General features: G+C 33.8%; 1 protein-coding gene across 1 annotated transcript in view; it reads right to left on the reverse strand.

The window, feature by feature from the left end:
- EDIL3 (EGF like and discoidin domains 3) overlaps positions 1-15,899 on the reverse strand; it is a 387,262-nt gene that overhangs the window by 237,514 nt on the left and 133,849 nt on the right. Inside the window, exon 3 of the mRNA XM_019746385.3 lies at positions 8,404-8,433. Within this exon, the coding sequence (XP_019601944.1) occupies positions 8,404-8,433 (30 nt within the window). The remainder of the gene's footprint in view (positions 1-8,403; positions 8,434-15,899) is intronic.

Below are 15,899 nucleotides of genomic sequence, written 5' to 3' on the forward strand. Positions count from 1 at the left end.
CTAGAGGGAAAAATATGCATTTCCATATAAAAATGGAGAAAATTTGTAACAAATGTAAGGTGAACAAAAACAAAGATGTGAAGCTTTATTTTCAGACCCTAAGGAAATAAAGTGCTAATATCAGAATGTAAAAGCAACTTTTGCTCATTAGAGAATAATATGGTAAGGCATCATTCCTTTTCAAAATGAGTGAGCTTTAGAATAATTGAGCAGTCAGCCATAAAGAATAAACTCCACAAGAAAAAAGGAAAGCTACCTAAAAGAAATCTGTAGCATAGTTGAGAAACATCACAAAATTCATTGTAAACAGAAGTAATGCTTTTGTAGGACTAAAACTGAATATTTTGAAAGTTAGGGAAGAAGATGTAACCACTGTGTCCTATGTTTATGTGCTCAGCTTACAGATATATAATGCATTTGTTTTAAACTATATATATATATATATATAATATATATATATATATATATATATATATATACACACATATACATATACATATATACATATGTTTATACATACATACCAAATATATAGTTTGTTTATATATATATAAAACTATACACACATACACACATATCTTCAAATTTTTATTATTGTTAGCCTGTATCCCATTATATATGTATAGATTGTTAGTGTTTTCAGGTGCACTTCTGAAATGGCCAAACCAAATATTTAAAAGATTAAACATATTAAATTATTTAGAAGGAACTGGTGAAAACATTGAAGATCTAGTGTGCTGAATCACCATTTTCTTCATCTCTGATGGGCATCACAGAGGTCACAACAAGTCTGTTATAAACTATTATATCCATGCGGTAACTGCTATCATCATTATCAGTTAGAATCAGATGTTAATAGGCCATAAGTACAATTTTACATTTAAGTAAATTATGAAATTTTAACTTTATAAACATATGAAAAACACTATGTCTTTTGTAGTTTAGCGTTTTAATATGGTGTTTCCCCGAAAATAAGACCTAGCCGGACCATCAGCTCTAATGCGTTTTTGAAGCAAAAATTAATATAAGACCCGGTCTTATTTTACTACAATATAAGACCGGGTCTTACATAATAATATAATATAATACAATACAATACAATACAATACAATACAATACAATACAATACAATACAATACAATACAATACAATACAATACAATACAATACAATACAACACAACACAATACAATACAATACTGGGTCTTATATAAGACTGAGTCTTATATTAATTTTTCTCCAAAAGACTCATTAGAGCTGTTGGTCCCGCTAGGTCTTATTTTTGGGGAAACACGGTATAGCTGATTGTTGAAAACATTTTATCTTTTACTTTTCACTGAAAATTCTATTTTTCTAATCATAATTTTTGTTATGTGTTAATTCAGTATTAATAGCTACTTTTATATAAACCCAAACTCAGTCCCTTTCTTTGATATTAAAAAAAAATAGAAAGCAATAAAAAACCTCCCATTTGGCAAGAGAGAAAGAAACAAAATACAGCTTTGTTTTTAGGTATTATGAACAAAAACAGTAAGTTGTGGTTTTGACTGATTTTAGCCACTTATTACTTGCATAGCTACAAGATCTCCACTGTGTCATTTTCAGACTGACTTTGATCCCATTCAATAGCATCTTTCATTTCTGGCCTTGTTTTAATTCTTATAGTGATTTCATCAATTTGATAAATAAGTGGTATTTCTAGAGAGGTAAAATAATAGTTAACAAGACCACATAAATTAAGAGGAATCAGAAAATTTATATGAAAATAGGCTCAATTTGATATATCTTATATTTAATAAATTAAATTCTATATACGAGGTCTGACAATTACGTTCACGAACTTCTTGCAATGTTGCTAACCTTTTTTGATATCAGAGGTATTATTCATCATGAATTTCTACCAACTGAAGAAAGAGATAACCAAGTTTGCCATTTGGAAGTGCTGAAAAGGCAGCATGAAAAAGTTGGATGAAAATGACCTCAACTTTTCACCAACAACTCACGGCTCTTGCATCACAACAAGGTACCAGCTGAAATGGCACTGTCTGTGAGGGAGTTTTATGGCCAGTAAAGAAATAACTGTATTGGAACACCCTCCCTACGCATGTGATCTGGCCCCCAATGACTTCTTTCTTTATCCGAAGATAAAGAAAATACCGAAAGGAAGACATTTTGATGACAGTCAGGATATCAAGGGTAATATGACAACAGCTCTAATGGCCATTCCAGAGAGTTCCAAAATTGCATTGAAGGCTGGACTAGGCACTCGTGTTGATGCATAGCTTCCCATGGGGAGTACTTCGAAGCACCACAGTGATATTCAGAAATGAGGTATGCAAAACTTTTTGCAGGATTAGTTCATGAACTTAATTGTCTGACACCGTAGATTAGTTCACTATAGTTAATTTTCTAATGTAAATGTCTTAATTTTTTAAATGACATGGACAAAAGTATTGGTATAATCAGTTTATGAAGCCTCTCACTATTACACAATTTAAATGAATGATAAATGAAAATTGGATTTGTGCAACATGAGAGAAGCAGCTATTGACTTAATGTTACTAGAGTGTCATTTTATGAAAGTTAACCTTAATGTGATCACCCTTCAAAGGCCATAAACTGATTTGATTTTAAAGCTGTAAACTAATATGCATTTCACACCTTCAGATAAACACACACACACACACACACACACACACACACACACACTCACTCACTCACTGTTAATATTTGCAAATCTTTGTTTTTGAAGGCATATTTATTAAACCAAAGTCTGATGAATACAGTCATACAATTCTCAGTAAGATAAACATACTTGGATTACATTTATTACCTCTAAAAGTGACTCATTTGGAGGTAGAATACCTGCTATGGCAGCTTTAAAAATATGTATCCACATCACAGAAAAGGCAGTGTGAGAAGTGATGGGAGAAATGGAAAGCCACATGCAAAAGACTGAAACTAGACTGCTATCTGTCACCGTTATCACAATTAACTCAGAATGGATCAAAGACCTAAGCATAAGACCTGAAACAATAGACTACATAGAATAAAACATAGGTATTAAACTTATAGACCTTGGGTTCAAAGAGGATTTTATGAATTTGACCTCAAAGGCAAGGGAAGTAAAAGCTAAAGTAAATTAATGGGACTATATCAAACTTAAAAGCTTCTGCACAGCAAAAGAAACCATCATCAAAATAAAGAGGCAACCAACTGAATGGGAGAAGATTTTTGCAAACAGTGCCTCCGATAAGGGGTTAATATCCAAAATATACAAGGAACTCATACAACTCAACAACAAAAACACAAACAATCCAATTAAAAAATGTGCAGAGGACCTGAACAGACATTTCCCCAAAGAGGACATACAGATGGCCAATAGATATGAAAAGATGCTCAACATTACTAATCATCAGAGAAATGCAAATAAAAACCACAATGAAATATCACCTCATGCCAGTTAGAATGGCTATCATCAACAAGGCAAATAATAACAAATGTTGGAGAGGCTGTGGAGAAAAAGGAACCCTCATACACTGTTGGTGCGATTGTAGATTGGTGCAGCTGCTATGGAAGGCATTGTGGAGGTTCCTCAAAAAATTAAGAAGAGAATTACCATATGACCCAGCAATTCCTCTCCTGGGTATATACCCCAAAAATCTGAAAGCATTTATCCATAAGATATATGTGATCTGATGTTCATTGCAGCTTTATTACAAGTGACCAGGATATGGAAACCAAAGTATCCTTTGATAGATGATTGGATAAAGAAGATGTGGTATATATACAGAGAGGAATACTACTCTGCCATAAGAAAAGATGAAATAGTGCCATTTGTGACAACATGGATGGATCTTGAGATTATTATGCTAAGCATAATCAATCAGACAGAAAAAGTTGAGAACCATATTAGTTCAATAATATGTGTGATATAAAACTGAAAGCAACAAAGGAACAGGACAAACAAAGAAACAAAAACTCATAGACACAGATAGTAGTTAGTGGTTACCAAGGGCAAGAGGGGAAGGAGGACAGAAGAGGGTAAAGGGGATCAAATATATGGTGATGGAAGGAGGACTGACTCTGGGTAGTGAACACACAATGTGACATATAGATGATATATTACAGAATTGTACACTTGAAACCTATATAATTTTACTAATCATTGTCACCACAATAAATTTTAATTAAAAAAATATAAATCTCATTAGTTTGTAATTAGATCTTGGTATAGTTACCATGTTTCCCCGAAAATAAGACGTAGCTGGACCATCAGCTCTAATGCATCTTTTGGAGCAAAAATTAATATAAGACCCAGTGTTATATTAATATAAGACTGGGTTTTTGATATGATATGATACGATATGATATATGATATGATACCGGTCTTATGTCAATTTTTGCTCCAAAAGATGCATTAGAGCTGATGGTCCGGCTAGGTCTTATTTTCAAAGAAACATATAACCTAGTTTGAAGGAATTTCTTGTATAGTTCATGGCTTTTTTTTGTACTCAATGAAATAAGATGTTTAAATATCTGAACATAAGATTCAACTGAGATAAATAAAAGAAGCTTTTGGTAGTTATAGAAACAGGTGTTAAGTAAAACTGCCCTAATAACTCAGATGCTACAAAACATGTTCCTTTAGGCAAATACATCCCATTAGAACATTCAGAGATGAACAAGTGGGTGCTCCATATTCAATAAGGGGACACAGCTCCACAAGGAGACAAGGAGACGTAGACGTAACTTATTATGCACACCTTCTACAAATCAACACAAAAAAGCCCTTATTAAGTACTTGCTTTTTGCATGGTAATTTAGAGGTTCAAATGAGAATAACTAGGCATGTTTGAAAAAAATAAAGACAAAATGAAGTGAAAAACTATTCTAAACAGAATCATATGGGAACAGAGTGGAAGGATCACTTATTTGTTTTAATGATAGCAGCCATAATAATTCTCAATGTAAGGCAAATCAAATATGCTCTATTATAAAGAGAACAGTCCAAATTATTTGGTACCATTCTAATACAATTAAAACAACTATCTAATATCTCATTATTTTTCTGTTATACTGTCTGTCTTCTTCATTTATTTCACATCATGTTATTCAATATAGAAATCTACTATTTTCTTTAAAACTAGCTCTGAACAATGATAATTTGGCATGATTACAGAATTATAATTAACCCATACTGTGTACTTTGGGGATAAAAACAACCTAGATTTGTTATATTCCATCCATAAATTTAAAATGATAAATACGCAGTATCATTCAATAGTAGTAGCCACTAGAGACCTACACCTTTAAATAAATCCTGCATAGAATTTGCTTTAAAAAGAATCATTTTTAAATTCATAAATTACTAATAACTAGTAATAAGGACCCATGACCATTTGATAGTAAAAGATACCCCCATTATTATTTCTTCTACTATTGAACTTTGAGGAGGAGCAGATCTATCACAACTATTAAAATTACTTAATTTAAATAAATTAAAGTATGTATTTGAAGAAGTTGCTGTCTAATTATACTGTGAATTGAAGGAAGAATAGGAATCTGATAAAATTATCATGTGGTAACATATAAAAGTTTAATTCAGGTATAATTTTTGTGGCAAACAAAACATTGTATTTCATTGATAATTTAAATAGAATGGAGAAAAAACAGCAAAGAAAAATCAATTAAAGGAGGACTTCAAAATGATTCTGTGGTTGGAAAATATCACTCTAGTTAAATAATGCTTATGGAAGGAGATGAGAGTAAAAACAGAACATTAATCATATATTAAATAAATATATTAGGGATGACCATTTTAAATAAAATAGCGTATTTCCCAGAAAATAAGACCGGGTCTTAGATTAATTTTTGCTCCAAAAGACGCATTGGGTATATTTTCAGGGGATGTCTTATTTTTTCATGTACAACAATCTACATTTATTCAAATACAGTCATGTCATCTTCTGGAACATTTTCATAACATATTAAATCCGTCTGGCTGACGATCTTAACTGGGGCTTATTTTTGGGGTAGGTCTTATTTTGGGGAAACACGGTATGTATTTTGATAAATATTACTGAAAAGACACAAACAGAATAATAAATATTCAATTAATAAAACAATTGTTGAAAAATTTGAGGCAAGGGGTATCAAAACAGACTAAAAAAATTATAATCTACTTTCCACAACTATTCAATACCTTATGAAACCATGTCTTTACAAATCTTATAATATTTTGTCAAAGGTTTTAATACAACTATATAGTAATACTCTTTATTATCACTTTGATAAAATTAAAATGAAAACATTTAACTTCCATTGACAGTTTTTATGTAAAAGGGTGTCTGCTTCACTAAATGACAAATTTTCTCAATATGAATACAATCTGTATGTGAAATTATTTAGTTAAAATATTCCTTAAGAGTACATTTGCTCTATTCTAAAAGTTTGTGCTAAAATGCAACCAAACATCTGATCATACCTGAAAGCAAAAATAATTTTAAACATAATTTATACTCTATGATGTTCTGATCACTGTAGAGTAAAAGAAACATTTGAAGAAGAAAATGTTCAGTTATATTTACCAAAAGACATTCTTAGTAAGCAAAGAAATTATCAAAATGACTTTAGAATAAGAAAATTACTCTAAGTTATATTGTACTTAAATATTATTTGCATTAGGTTAAAATTAGTCTTCATGAAGCAAAAATATTTTCAATGACATCAAAATTACTTGGCAAGCAAAATAGCAAGTGTGGGGTAAGGGTATGAAAAAATCGGATTGGGTTAGTAAAGCATGGGTGCTCTCAAGGTTTGATACTCACACAAAGAAAAAATTCAATTAAGGTTGAGAAATATAGAGTCTGAGTAATCCTACACACACTAAAGCCTCAAGTCAGGGCTGAAAACAGTCAGAAACTAGGCAGAGGAGACTCATAACAACAGATGAGTTTGCTAATCAATCATGTGTTTAGGACGCTCCTAAAAAACAGGCAACACAAATGCTGACTAGAATAGGAGGAAATGATAGGGAGTCCTTATCCATATCAGGTAATACATTATCTAATAATATTATGAAAATGAAACATTGAGTGTTTATCTAATTCTGTGATTCCATTAACAAGGCAGTTATAATTATAAATGAATATGATGCCATATGTTATCCTTGGAGAGTATCGAGATATTTGTAAGACATCTATTTTGTTTCCTTCCATTGAATTTTAGATCTTTTGAACGTACTCTTATAGGTAAAAATCCCTGCACAGTTTTGGAGGGAGGTATTAAATCAAGAAGCCTCCTACCAGTTGAAATATGTTAAGTGTGTGAATTGAAATGACCCTACTTTGTACCTGAGTTCCAATAACTGAAGGGATGAGATTCAACCCTTCCTATAAAATCAAGCTCCATTATGTCCATTAGTTTCAGTAACCATTTCCTGTTCATGTCTTTCAGGCCTAATGCCTTTCCTCAAATACTTGCCTAAAAAGGAAGCTAGTGCAGAGGTCCCTTCTTTTCTCTTTAGACCAGCCTTTAATGCCTACATCTCAGGTTTGACCCCTGTTCCCTGATGTTGCTGATCTGTTAGCTTGAACCTTTTATTAACTGCTCATCAGATCAGCTAGTGCCTACTTAATCCTTACAAATGTGTCTGATCTTTAGGCTCCTGACATTTCGCTTTGACCCATCCCACTGTCCTAGAACAGTGCTAGAAATGCCTGCTTTCTCTACCATTTGCATTCTTCATAATACTTAGTTCAGACCTGAGCCAGTGCTTAACAAATGAGTAGCTGGATGAGGAAGACAGTCAGGATGCCAGGTTTAGTATCATTAAGTTATAACTGTAAAAATTGTGTTTTTAAATAAAGCATTTGAACTTGGATTAATGAATACTTGGGAACAACATAATTTTCATCCTTTAACTTAAATAAACATCATGCTCACTCTTGGTTATATACTTGATAATGCAGTAGTCTGTCATGTGAGGTCATAGTTCTGAAAGCATATTTTATAATTTTCCTCTTTTTTTATTCTCCCCATTTTATTATTTTTCTGAATTTTTTGATATTCGTTTTTTCTTCTCATTTGTTGTTTCAGCATTTTACTCAAAGTTTTAATTTTCTAGTTTTCCTTATTCTTTAATGTGGATGTGATATTTTGTGTTCTGTTTACCTCTTTGATAGTTAATTTTCAATTACTTTCTCTTTTTATTTAAAACTCTAACATCATTTAGTCTGGAACAGCATGATGGGTCCACGACTTTATTTTCTACAAAGTAAATAAATAAAACTGTGCCAGTTTTCTGGTTGAACCCGTAAAATATACACTTCAATGCATTGTGCCTCCATTATTAAGGGCATGAAATTAAATAGGAATAATGTTTACAAAATAGGAACTTTACCTGCTGAAGTTGGCTCTTCCTCATCTGATGCTGTAGTGGGAGTCGGGGGAGGTGGACAAAGAGAGAAAGAGAGAGAGAGATTCAGATTGAACATGAATATATTTCACATTTCCAAACAGTGACTATAAATTCTTGACTTTTAATTTTGTATATATTAGAACTACTGGTATGTCATTAGATAATTAGATAATGACAGATTAATGGGTATTTACATTAAATTAACATTTATGTACTCACACTTTAAAATATGTATTAGAAAAGACTATTCAGTTGTCTACATTTGATTTTTCTTTCTTTTTGCAAAAAAAGATTGACCTTATTTAGCTTGAGTATAAATTACTATAATTTTTATAACTAATATTGTTTAAAATATAAATGGTATATAACATATAAATACCCCGCCATTACCACTTTGTAGTGATTTTCTATTAGCAAAGAGGAATTAAAAGTCTTTGTTTATAGTCAAAATATTATTCCATGAGGTAGAAGTTATAAATAAGATAGGGGTTATTAAACATTAGAGTGACTCACAATCATTTTGGATGTTGGTTAAGCACCAATAGTCTAGCTCTCTCTCCCTTCCCACCCCTCCCATCTCTCTCTCTCTCTCTCTCTCTCTCTCTCTCTCTCTCTCTCTCTCTCTCTCTCACACACACACACACACACACACACACCCTCACATGTGCCACACACTTAGGATTCAGTAGTGGTTGATTCTGTTGTGAGACCACAGGAATCTGCATTTTAAAAGTATCCCCAGTGGTTTTGACACAAATGTTCTATAGCCCACACGTGGATAAACATGGATATTATAAAAGGAGAGGCCACACTATGAAAATACAACTTGATGCTAAAGCACTGGTTCACAACCCTGAATCTCTATTAGAATGCCAAACTGTGAGCCCCACTTCAAACTAGTTAAGTCGGAATCTCTTGCGGTAGTACTAGTTTGTGGCTATGATGGAGACATGACTAAATCATATCAATATAAGGTAAGATGAACTGTAACTCAAAGTCTGGATCATTTTGATTTCTGTTTTTCAAGGGAAGAACTTTTGAGAGCAGCAAGAGTCTCAGGGTAATAATTGACTCCTGGGTATATGTGGGGGATGGAGCACAGTAGTTACAATAGTGAGAAAAAAAAAAGTTTATCTGAAGCAGCATCACAGTTTTGCCTAGTAGAATCCACCTCTTCACTTTTATACTAATAGACACTCTGTGAGGAGGTATTTCTGCTCTGTACACAAGTGTAGCTTACCCAGAATATGAGTATTACTGTTGACTTATATGACATTTGATTCATACAATTTAAAATAAAAATTGACTCAGCTGAATTGCTTATGAAGGAGCTTTGTTCCCAGGTGATTCGTTAATCAAGGTATCACTGTGTCACCAGGGAGCATCTCCACTCTTTTCCGTTAAAGTTATATCTGCAGAGTACACATCAGACAAGCTTACTTTGTGTCCTGACAGTATTTTCCTCTCACACTGTTTGGCTCATCTCCTTGGCACGTAAAGAAATGGAGAGAGCAAACACAATTGGCATGCATGGCATGGAGAACATAAATATTTAAAAAGCTGTAAGCTTCTTTATCATGTCCAAAATACATCATAACATGTTCAAAGAGGAAAGCTGTCGGTAGCTTCCAGGAATTCCCTTTTAGGAAAATAACCCAGGGGCTTGTAGAAGTGCTGACTTAGATGAGTCATTGTGAGTAAAAGTCTGGAGATTCAAAAGGAGAAAGAAAACAAAAAAAATCTCACACTTAGGGTTAGTCACTTTATGTTTGTGAACTCAATTTATAAAGCAACCGATGAGATGAAAATTACTCTTATTTGACAGATGAAGACAGAGATGTTCAGAGTGACTGAGCAATTTGTCTAAGGTCAGTTTGAATTTGAGCTCATGTCAGTGTGACTTTAAAACCAACTCTTTGCACTACTCCTTACTGTCTCACAAAGTGCTGATTCAGTATCCACTAAGAGAAAAAGGGAGAAAGGGAGAAAGGTCATGGAACCAAGACAGGCAAGGGCTCTGATAATGTTAGTTGGACTTAAGCATAAGGGGAAAAAATGGATATAGGGGCTGGGAGAGAAACTCCTGTACAAAATCAAGTTCTCCCTTGGAAACTTCTTGAAGTCCCCCATACCAGGGATAGACATAGGCCGATAACATCCTGACTATGTAGCTAAACCACACATCCTAAGTATGTGATGCCTGAGGAAAAAAGATTACAAGGGCTAAGATTTTATTCCTCCATTATCTGTGGATAAGCAAGGAATTTTAGGAAAGAACTAGCAGCGCTGAAGAGAATTCCAAACTTATAGGAGTCCTAGCAATTAGAATGGCTGAAAACCAAAGCCTCTGGGCAAGAAATGCACTAGCCTACACCAGAGCCTGTAATACCTGAAGGCATCTTTGTAAGAAGTTAACAATATTAGGGGCATCAGGTACACAGGTCTGCACAGTATTCTATTTCTATGCAACATCTCCATAGTTGTGATTCCTCATGATATGTAACCAATAGTCACACATTATAATACACACACAAAAGCACACATGCGAGGGTTAGTATTGGTATTAACTCACTGTTTCAGTTTCTCTGGTAAAGATGGCTTTGTAGGCTAACTGCATTACCAGAAAAGCATCATGAACTATTAACAGGTGGCAGCTAGAGCCCCAGAAGTACAAATAAGCCTTAAAATGGTCATTAGTGGCCTACGGTATTTAGTGACATTTAAGTGAAATAAGTATCACAGAGGGTAATGTCAAGCTACCCGAATGATTCTTCACACTTTCTACTTGCTTCTTAGAAATCCTGAAATCAGCAAATCGAAATATTATGCACACACACATACCTCACATGCAAGTTCCTCTAATGCTGGAAATTAAAAATATATGCATCAAGCAGGAAAAATTAAACAAACTAACACATGATTCTGTATTGCACTGTCTGGTCACAATGTAGAAGGATGTACTGAAAATTTGATGATGGTAGGGAAACAGGCAGTAAACATATATACCTGATATACAGAATTTAGCTAAGGGTGGTCCTCTCGTTGCCCATAACAGAATGACCCTGGGTGTGTGTTAAAATGCTCCAGACCCACTGAATTTGAATTTTGGGTGTCAGCCCGGTATCTGCCTTTTTAAAAAGCTCAGCAGGTAACTGTCATGAACACTAAATTTGAGAATTATGACTGTGTCCATCAAAGTTTGTTGCAGTGGGAAAGAGCCCTGGGTCCAGTTGTAAGAACTGCTGCAGTAAATTAGCAGGTTTACAGAAAACACTCTACAGTGTGTACACTGGTTGCTTCACCACTTTTCAATCATCTTTCTTTTATAACGTCTTCAGGTTTATTGGGGTATCAACCTCAATGCCTTGGAGAAAGACTACTGCTTTTGTGGATTTAGAGGAAGCCTGTATCTCAGAACTATGTAAATCTTTCCCCTTTTCCTGGTCACAGTTATTGGTCTATGTAGGTATATGACTCATTTGGGGACAGTGACATGAAAGCACAGGTTTGTGTGTGTTTGAGTGAGGAGAGGCTGTTGGAAAGGAGGGCTCCTTATTCTGAGAAAGTGTCTGGAAATAAACCATTCTCTTTCTCCTTAGCTATGGACAAGGAAATCTGTGGCCCCAGAAGTAAGCTGGCAGACATCCTGGACCCGTGATGGGAGCCAGCTTCAGGAAGAGGCCATTCCTGTGCAAAGGCAGCGAGGAAACACAGAAAGCAGTTAGGTTATCAGTGATGTTGTTGAGCCACTGAATCAGATTCTGACCTAACTCTGGGCTGCTGGTTCTAAGGAAAAATACTTCCACTTTACTGTTTACCTAGTTTTAGTTGAGCTTTTTCTTATTGGCAATGAAATGCCATCCTGCTATAACCATACCCACTTTTGTTGTCCCCATTTAAATATATTAGCATGCACGAGGAGTTCATCATCTCTGCGGCAGGTGAGACCTGAACACAGCCTTGGGCTGAGTTTTCCCGAGGTCAGCTGGACTTTTAGTGCCCACCATCACATTTTGATACAATAAGCCTATTCCTCTGATTCTGCAATAGTCATTGTTTTGCAGGGCATTCTGGCAGTATACATGCTCATGAACCGGGTTGGTACTTGAGAAAAGGAGAGAAGGCATCCTGTAGACTTGTCTTCCCTTCCTGTCCCTTTCTTTCCTTTCCCTCCCCTTCCCTTTCCTCCCTTTCTTCTTTGTTCCATAGGATCAATTGTCGAGTACAATAACTACCCAAACCCAATGGGCTGTGTATTACCTTGATACACATACAGTATTAAAAAACACATAATTCTTCATCAGACAGACCCTAGTCTCTTTACGTTGTCTCAACAACTCTTATATCTCCTGTTTTTGTCTGTCTTATCCTTGGCGTTTTAATTAAACTTTAATAACTTGGATATTCCATCCACTCAAAATAATTCTACCCAGTTTGGCTCACCATCAAATAGGAAAAGCTCATTGTGAAATATATAAAATATACTTCTGAGCATTAATATCTATTTTACATATGGATGTTACTCAATTCATATTGACTTATGGATCATTTTGTTTGCAGTATTATCAATCTAGTTAATTATGCCCTGAATATGCATTGCAAGTATACAATTATCTGTGCAATTCATTACTTCCATTAGCAAAGCAAAAAGAAATGTTTATTCTTGTATTCTGACAATATTTTAGAATGTTTTTATTCAACGGCAGTCATGCAAAAATAACAATAATGATATTTATGCATGATTATTCATAACTGCCCAGATGTTAAATGCTATAAACGTGTGTGTGTGTGTGTGTGTGTGTGTGTGATTACTAAGGCAAAGAAGAGTAAATTATCATTTCTAATTTGTGAACTCAGTCATTTAAGGAGGTTGTGGAGATGCCTCTGAAAGCATTCAAAGATGTATTTAGAGAGAGGTTTAGGTTTATTGGTCTTTGTTTTATGATTTGTTTGTTTGTTCTTGGCCAATGACCCAATGGGGTCATGCCTCAGGTCTTAAAAAATTGCTATTACCAACTTCTTCCTTGTGAAAGTATGAAGAGGAGTGTCAGTCAATCCTGGCCAAAGACTTCAGACAGCGTATTCCACATTTTCAGAACTGCAGAATATTTGGGTCACAGTGAGGAGCAACAGACAATGTATTTGCATAGACAATGTCCAGAGAATTACAAAGTCTTCTCAATTCTACCAGTCTTTTACATGCATTTTGATTCCTGTGCTAGATTTGGAGGACAGCATCTATTTGAGTATAGTTAATATATGCAATACATAAAATATAATTATGTACACATGTAGTTAGTATATAAGTATAGATTTATTTGTACGTTTAGTAGTCTCTCCCATTAGACTAGGACTTTCAGAAGGGCAGGGATGTACCTTGTTGGTCACCATCATATCTACAGGTTTTAGAATAGTTCCTAAACACTGTAAGGCTCAAGAAATAGTTGTCAAAAGAAAGAAAATATGGATTTGTATTTAATACAGTCCTCTGTGTTACTCAATAAAATTCAGCTGCTTCATTATGCTATATTACTTGACTTGCCAAAAAGAAAGCCCTTACCTTCATCTATGTTTAGTTATATAAATTGATATGCAGTTACATATGTAGTAATTTATATAACTATATGTAGCCATATAAATCATATTTTCTTTCTTGGGGCAGGAGAGAAAAGAAATAATGGTTAAAGAGACAATGATTGCTTTAATGACCATTTGATCATCTCAAGAAACAAACCTGTGATTTTAAACTAACTCAATAATCATCAAATGATAGTTTGTTAATTAAATAGATTCATTAAAATAGAACCACAAAATGCTTTCTATGTTTAGTAGCAATAGAGCTCATGGGTTTTACAAGCTACTTCTACAGTGAATCATGTTAACAACAATTAGCAGTGCAGTTGGGATTTTCTCATTTTAGAAAGATGTACAAATGGGAAAATAATAAAGAAAGAATGGAGGCTTTGGGTTTTTTTTGTGTGTGTTTTTGTTGTTTTTTTTGCCAATGATTTAAAAAAATACATAATTTACAAAATTAAGCTAGAGTATTGGGAAGCTGGGAAATAATATGATTCAAGTAACCTACATTCACATCCCAGCTAATTATTAGAGACATTGGGGATATGACTGGGACGCATCTTCCAACAGAAAGGAAACACTAAAGATTTTTAAGCTAGGTGATTTGACATTACAAAGGCCTCATAATTGAATATTTCATGTATCTATTCAATTGCTCTCAAATATCTTTTGTTTATTCAATGCACCTTCCTTCCCCATCCAAATTCATCCCATCCTTGTGGACTGAATTCAAGTCTCACCACCGTCAGTTCCTTAGTATTTATTTCAGTCTCCAGAGTTATGAAGTTATCCCCTTCCAACTCCCACTGGCTTTTAACCTATAACTAAAAACCATTTCTAAGGAAAATAGCAAATATATTTTCCAGTCTTGTTCCCAAGCTGGACATTATCCATTATTCTTCTTTGTAGGGCAATGGTTATGTTTTAATTTTGTATAGTGCATATAGTTGGTGCTGAGTAAATACTTTTGAAAAAGTTATCCAATTTTATAGATGAGAAAATGAAGTCCATTAAGTGAATTTAATGACTTTCTACATTATTGTAAGTCACGTAAAGTGAGGATTGGAAGTTAAGCATAAGGTATCCTAAGAAATTCCAGAGATATATGGAAAGAAGAAACTTGTAAGGGACAGAGTAGATTAGAAGTTAATATAAATGACTGCACATATTTATTAATTTTCATAAAATTAATTCATATGTTTGAAAATACAGGGAAATTGGTCACAGTTCTGCATGAGGATGCTGTTTGATGTGACTACGGAAGCCATGAAGCTTCGGTTACGTGTTCACCGTGTGTGAATTTCAGACACCTATGTTATTTTGTTTTACCATCAGGTTCATGTTCTATCGATTTCTGCTTTATTTACGTGGGGAGGTTGTTCACTTCAACCTCAGTTCATTTCCATAAATCTGAACTAATGAGCTAATCTAAAAGGCAAATCTGTTAAAAGCAAAAGAACAAGCAACGGAAAAGTAATGGATAGATTAATAATATTGGCACACATCTCAGTGACAGCATCCCCTTAAGTAAACACAGAAAATATTAATATCAGAAGATATCTTGTGATTAAGGGTGTTGACAAAACAAAACAAAATCAAAAAACTTTGTTAGAATTCATTAAGATTTGCATTAAAAATAGAAATCTGTTTATTAAGCCATCTAAATTGCCAACTAAAACCTCACTGCAAACTGAATTTTGAAGTAAAATTATTTAAACATCAGACTACATATATCTATATAGTATATAATAATTAAATATTTGTAATATAATAAAAAAATAATTACACAATACATACTGTTCTATAGCTTGCTTTTTTCATTAATTCACTGTATATATTTTTCTATGTCAATATAATCCGTGAATATGAACAGTACTGAATAACATTATAAATTATGGACC

The sequence above is a fragment of the Rhinolophus sinicus genome, chromosome 3 (assembly GCF_057876585.1).
Source record: "Rhinolophus sinicus isolate RSI-liver-muscle chromosome 3, RSI-T2T, whole genome shotgun sequence".
Classification (NCBI taxonomy): Eukaryota; Metazoa; Chordata; class Mammalia; order Chiroptera; family Rhinolophidae; genus Rhinolophus; species Rhinolophus sinicus.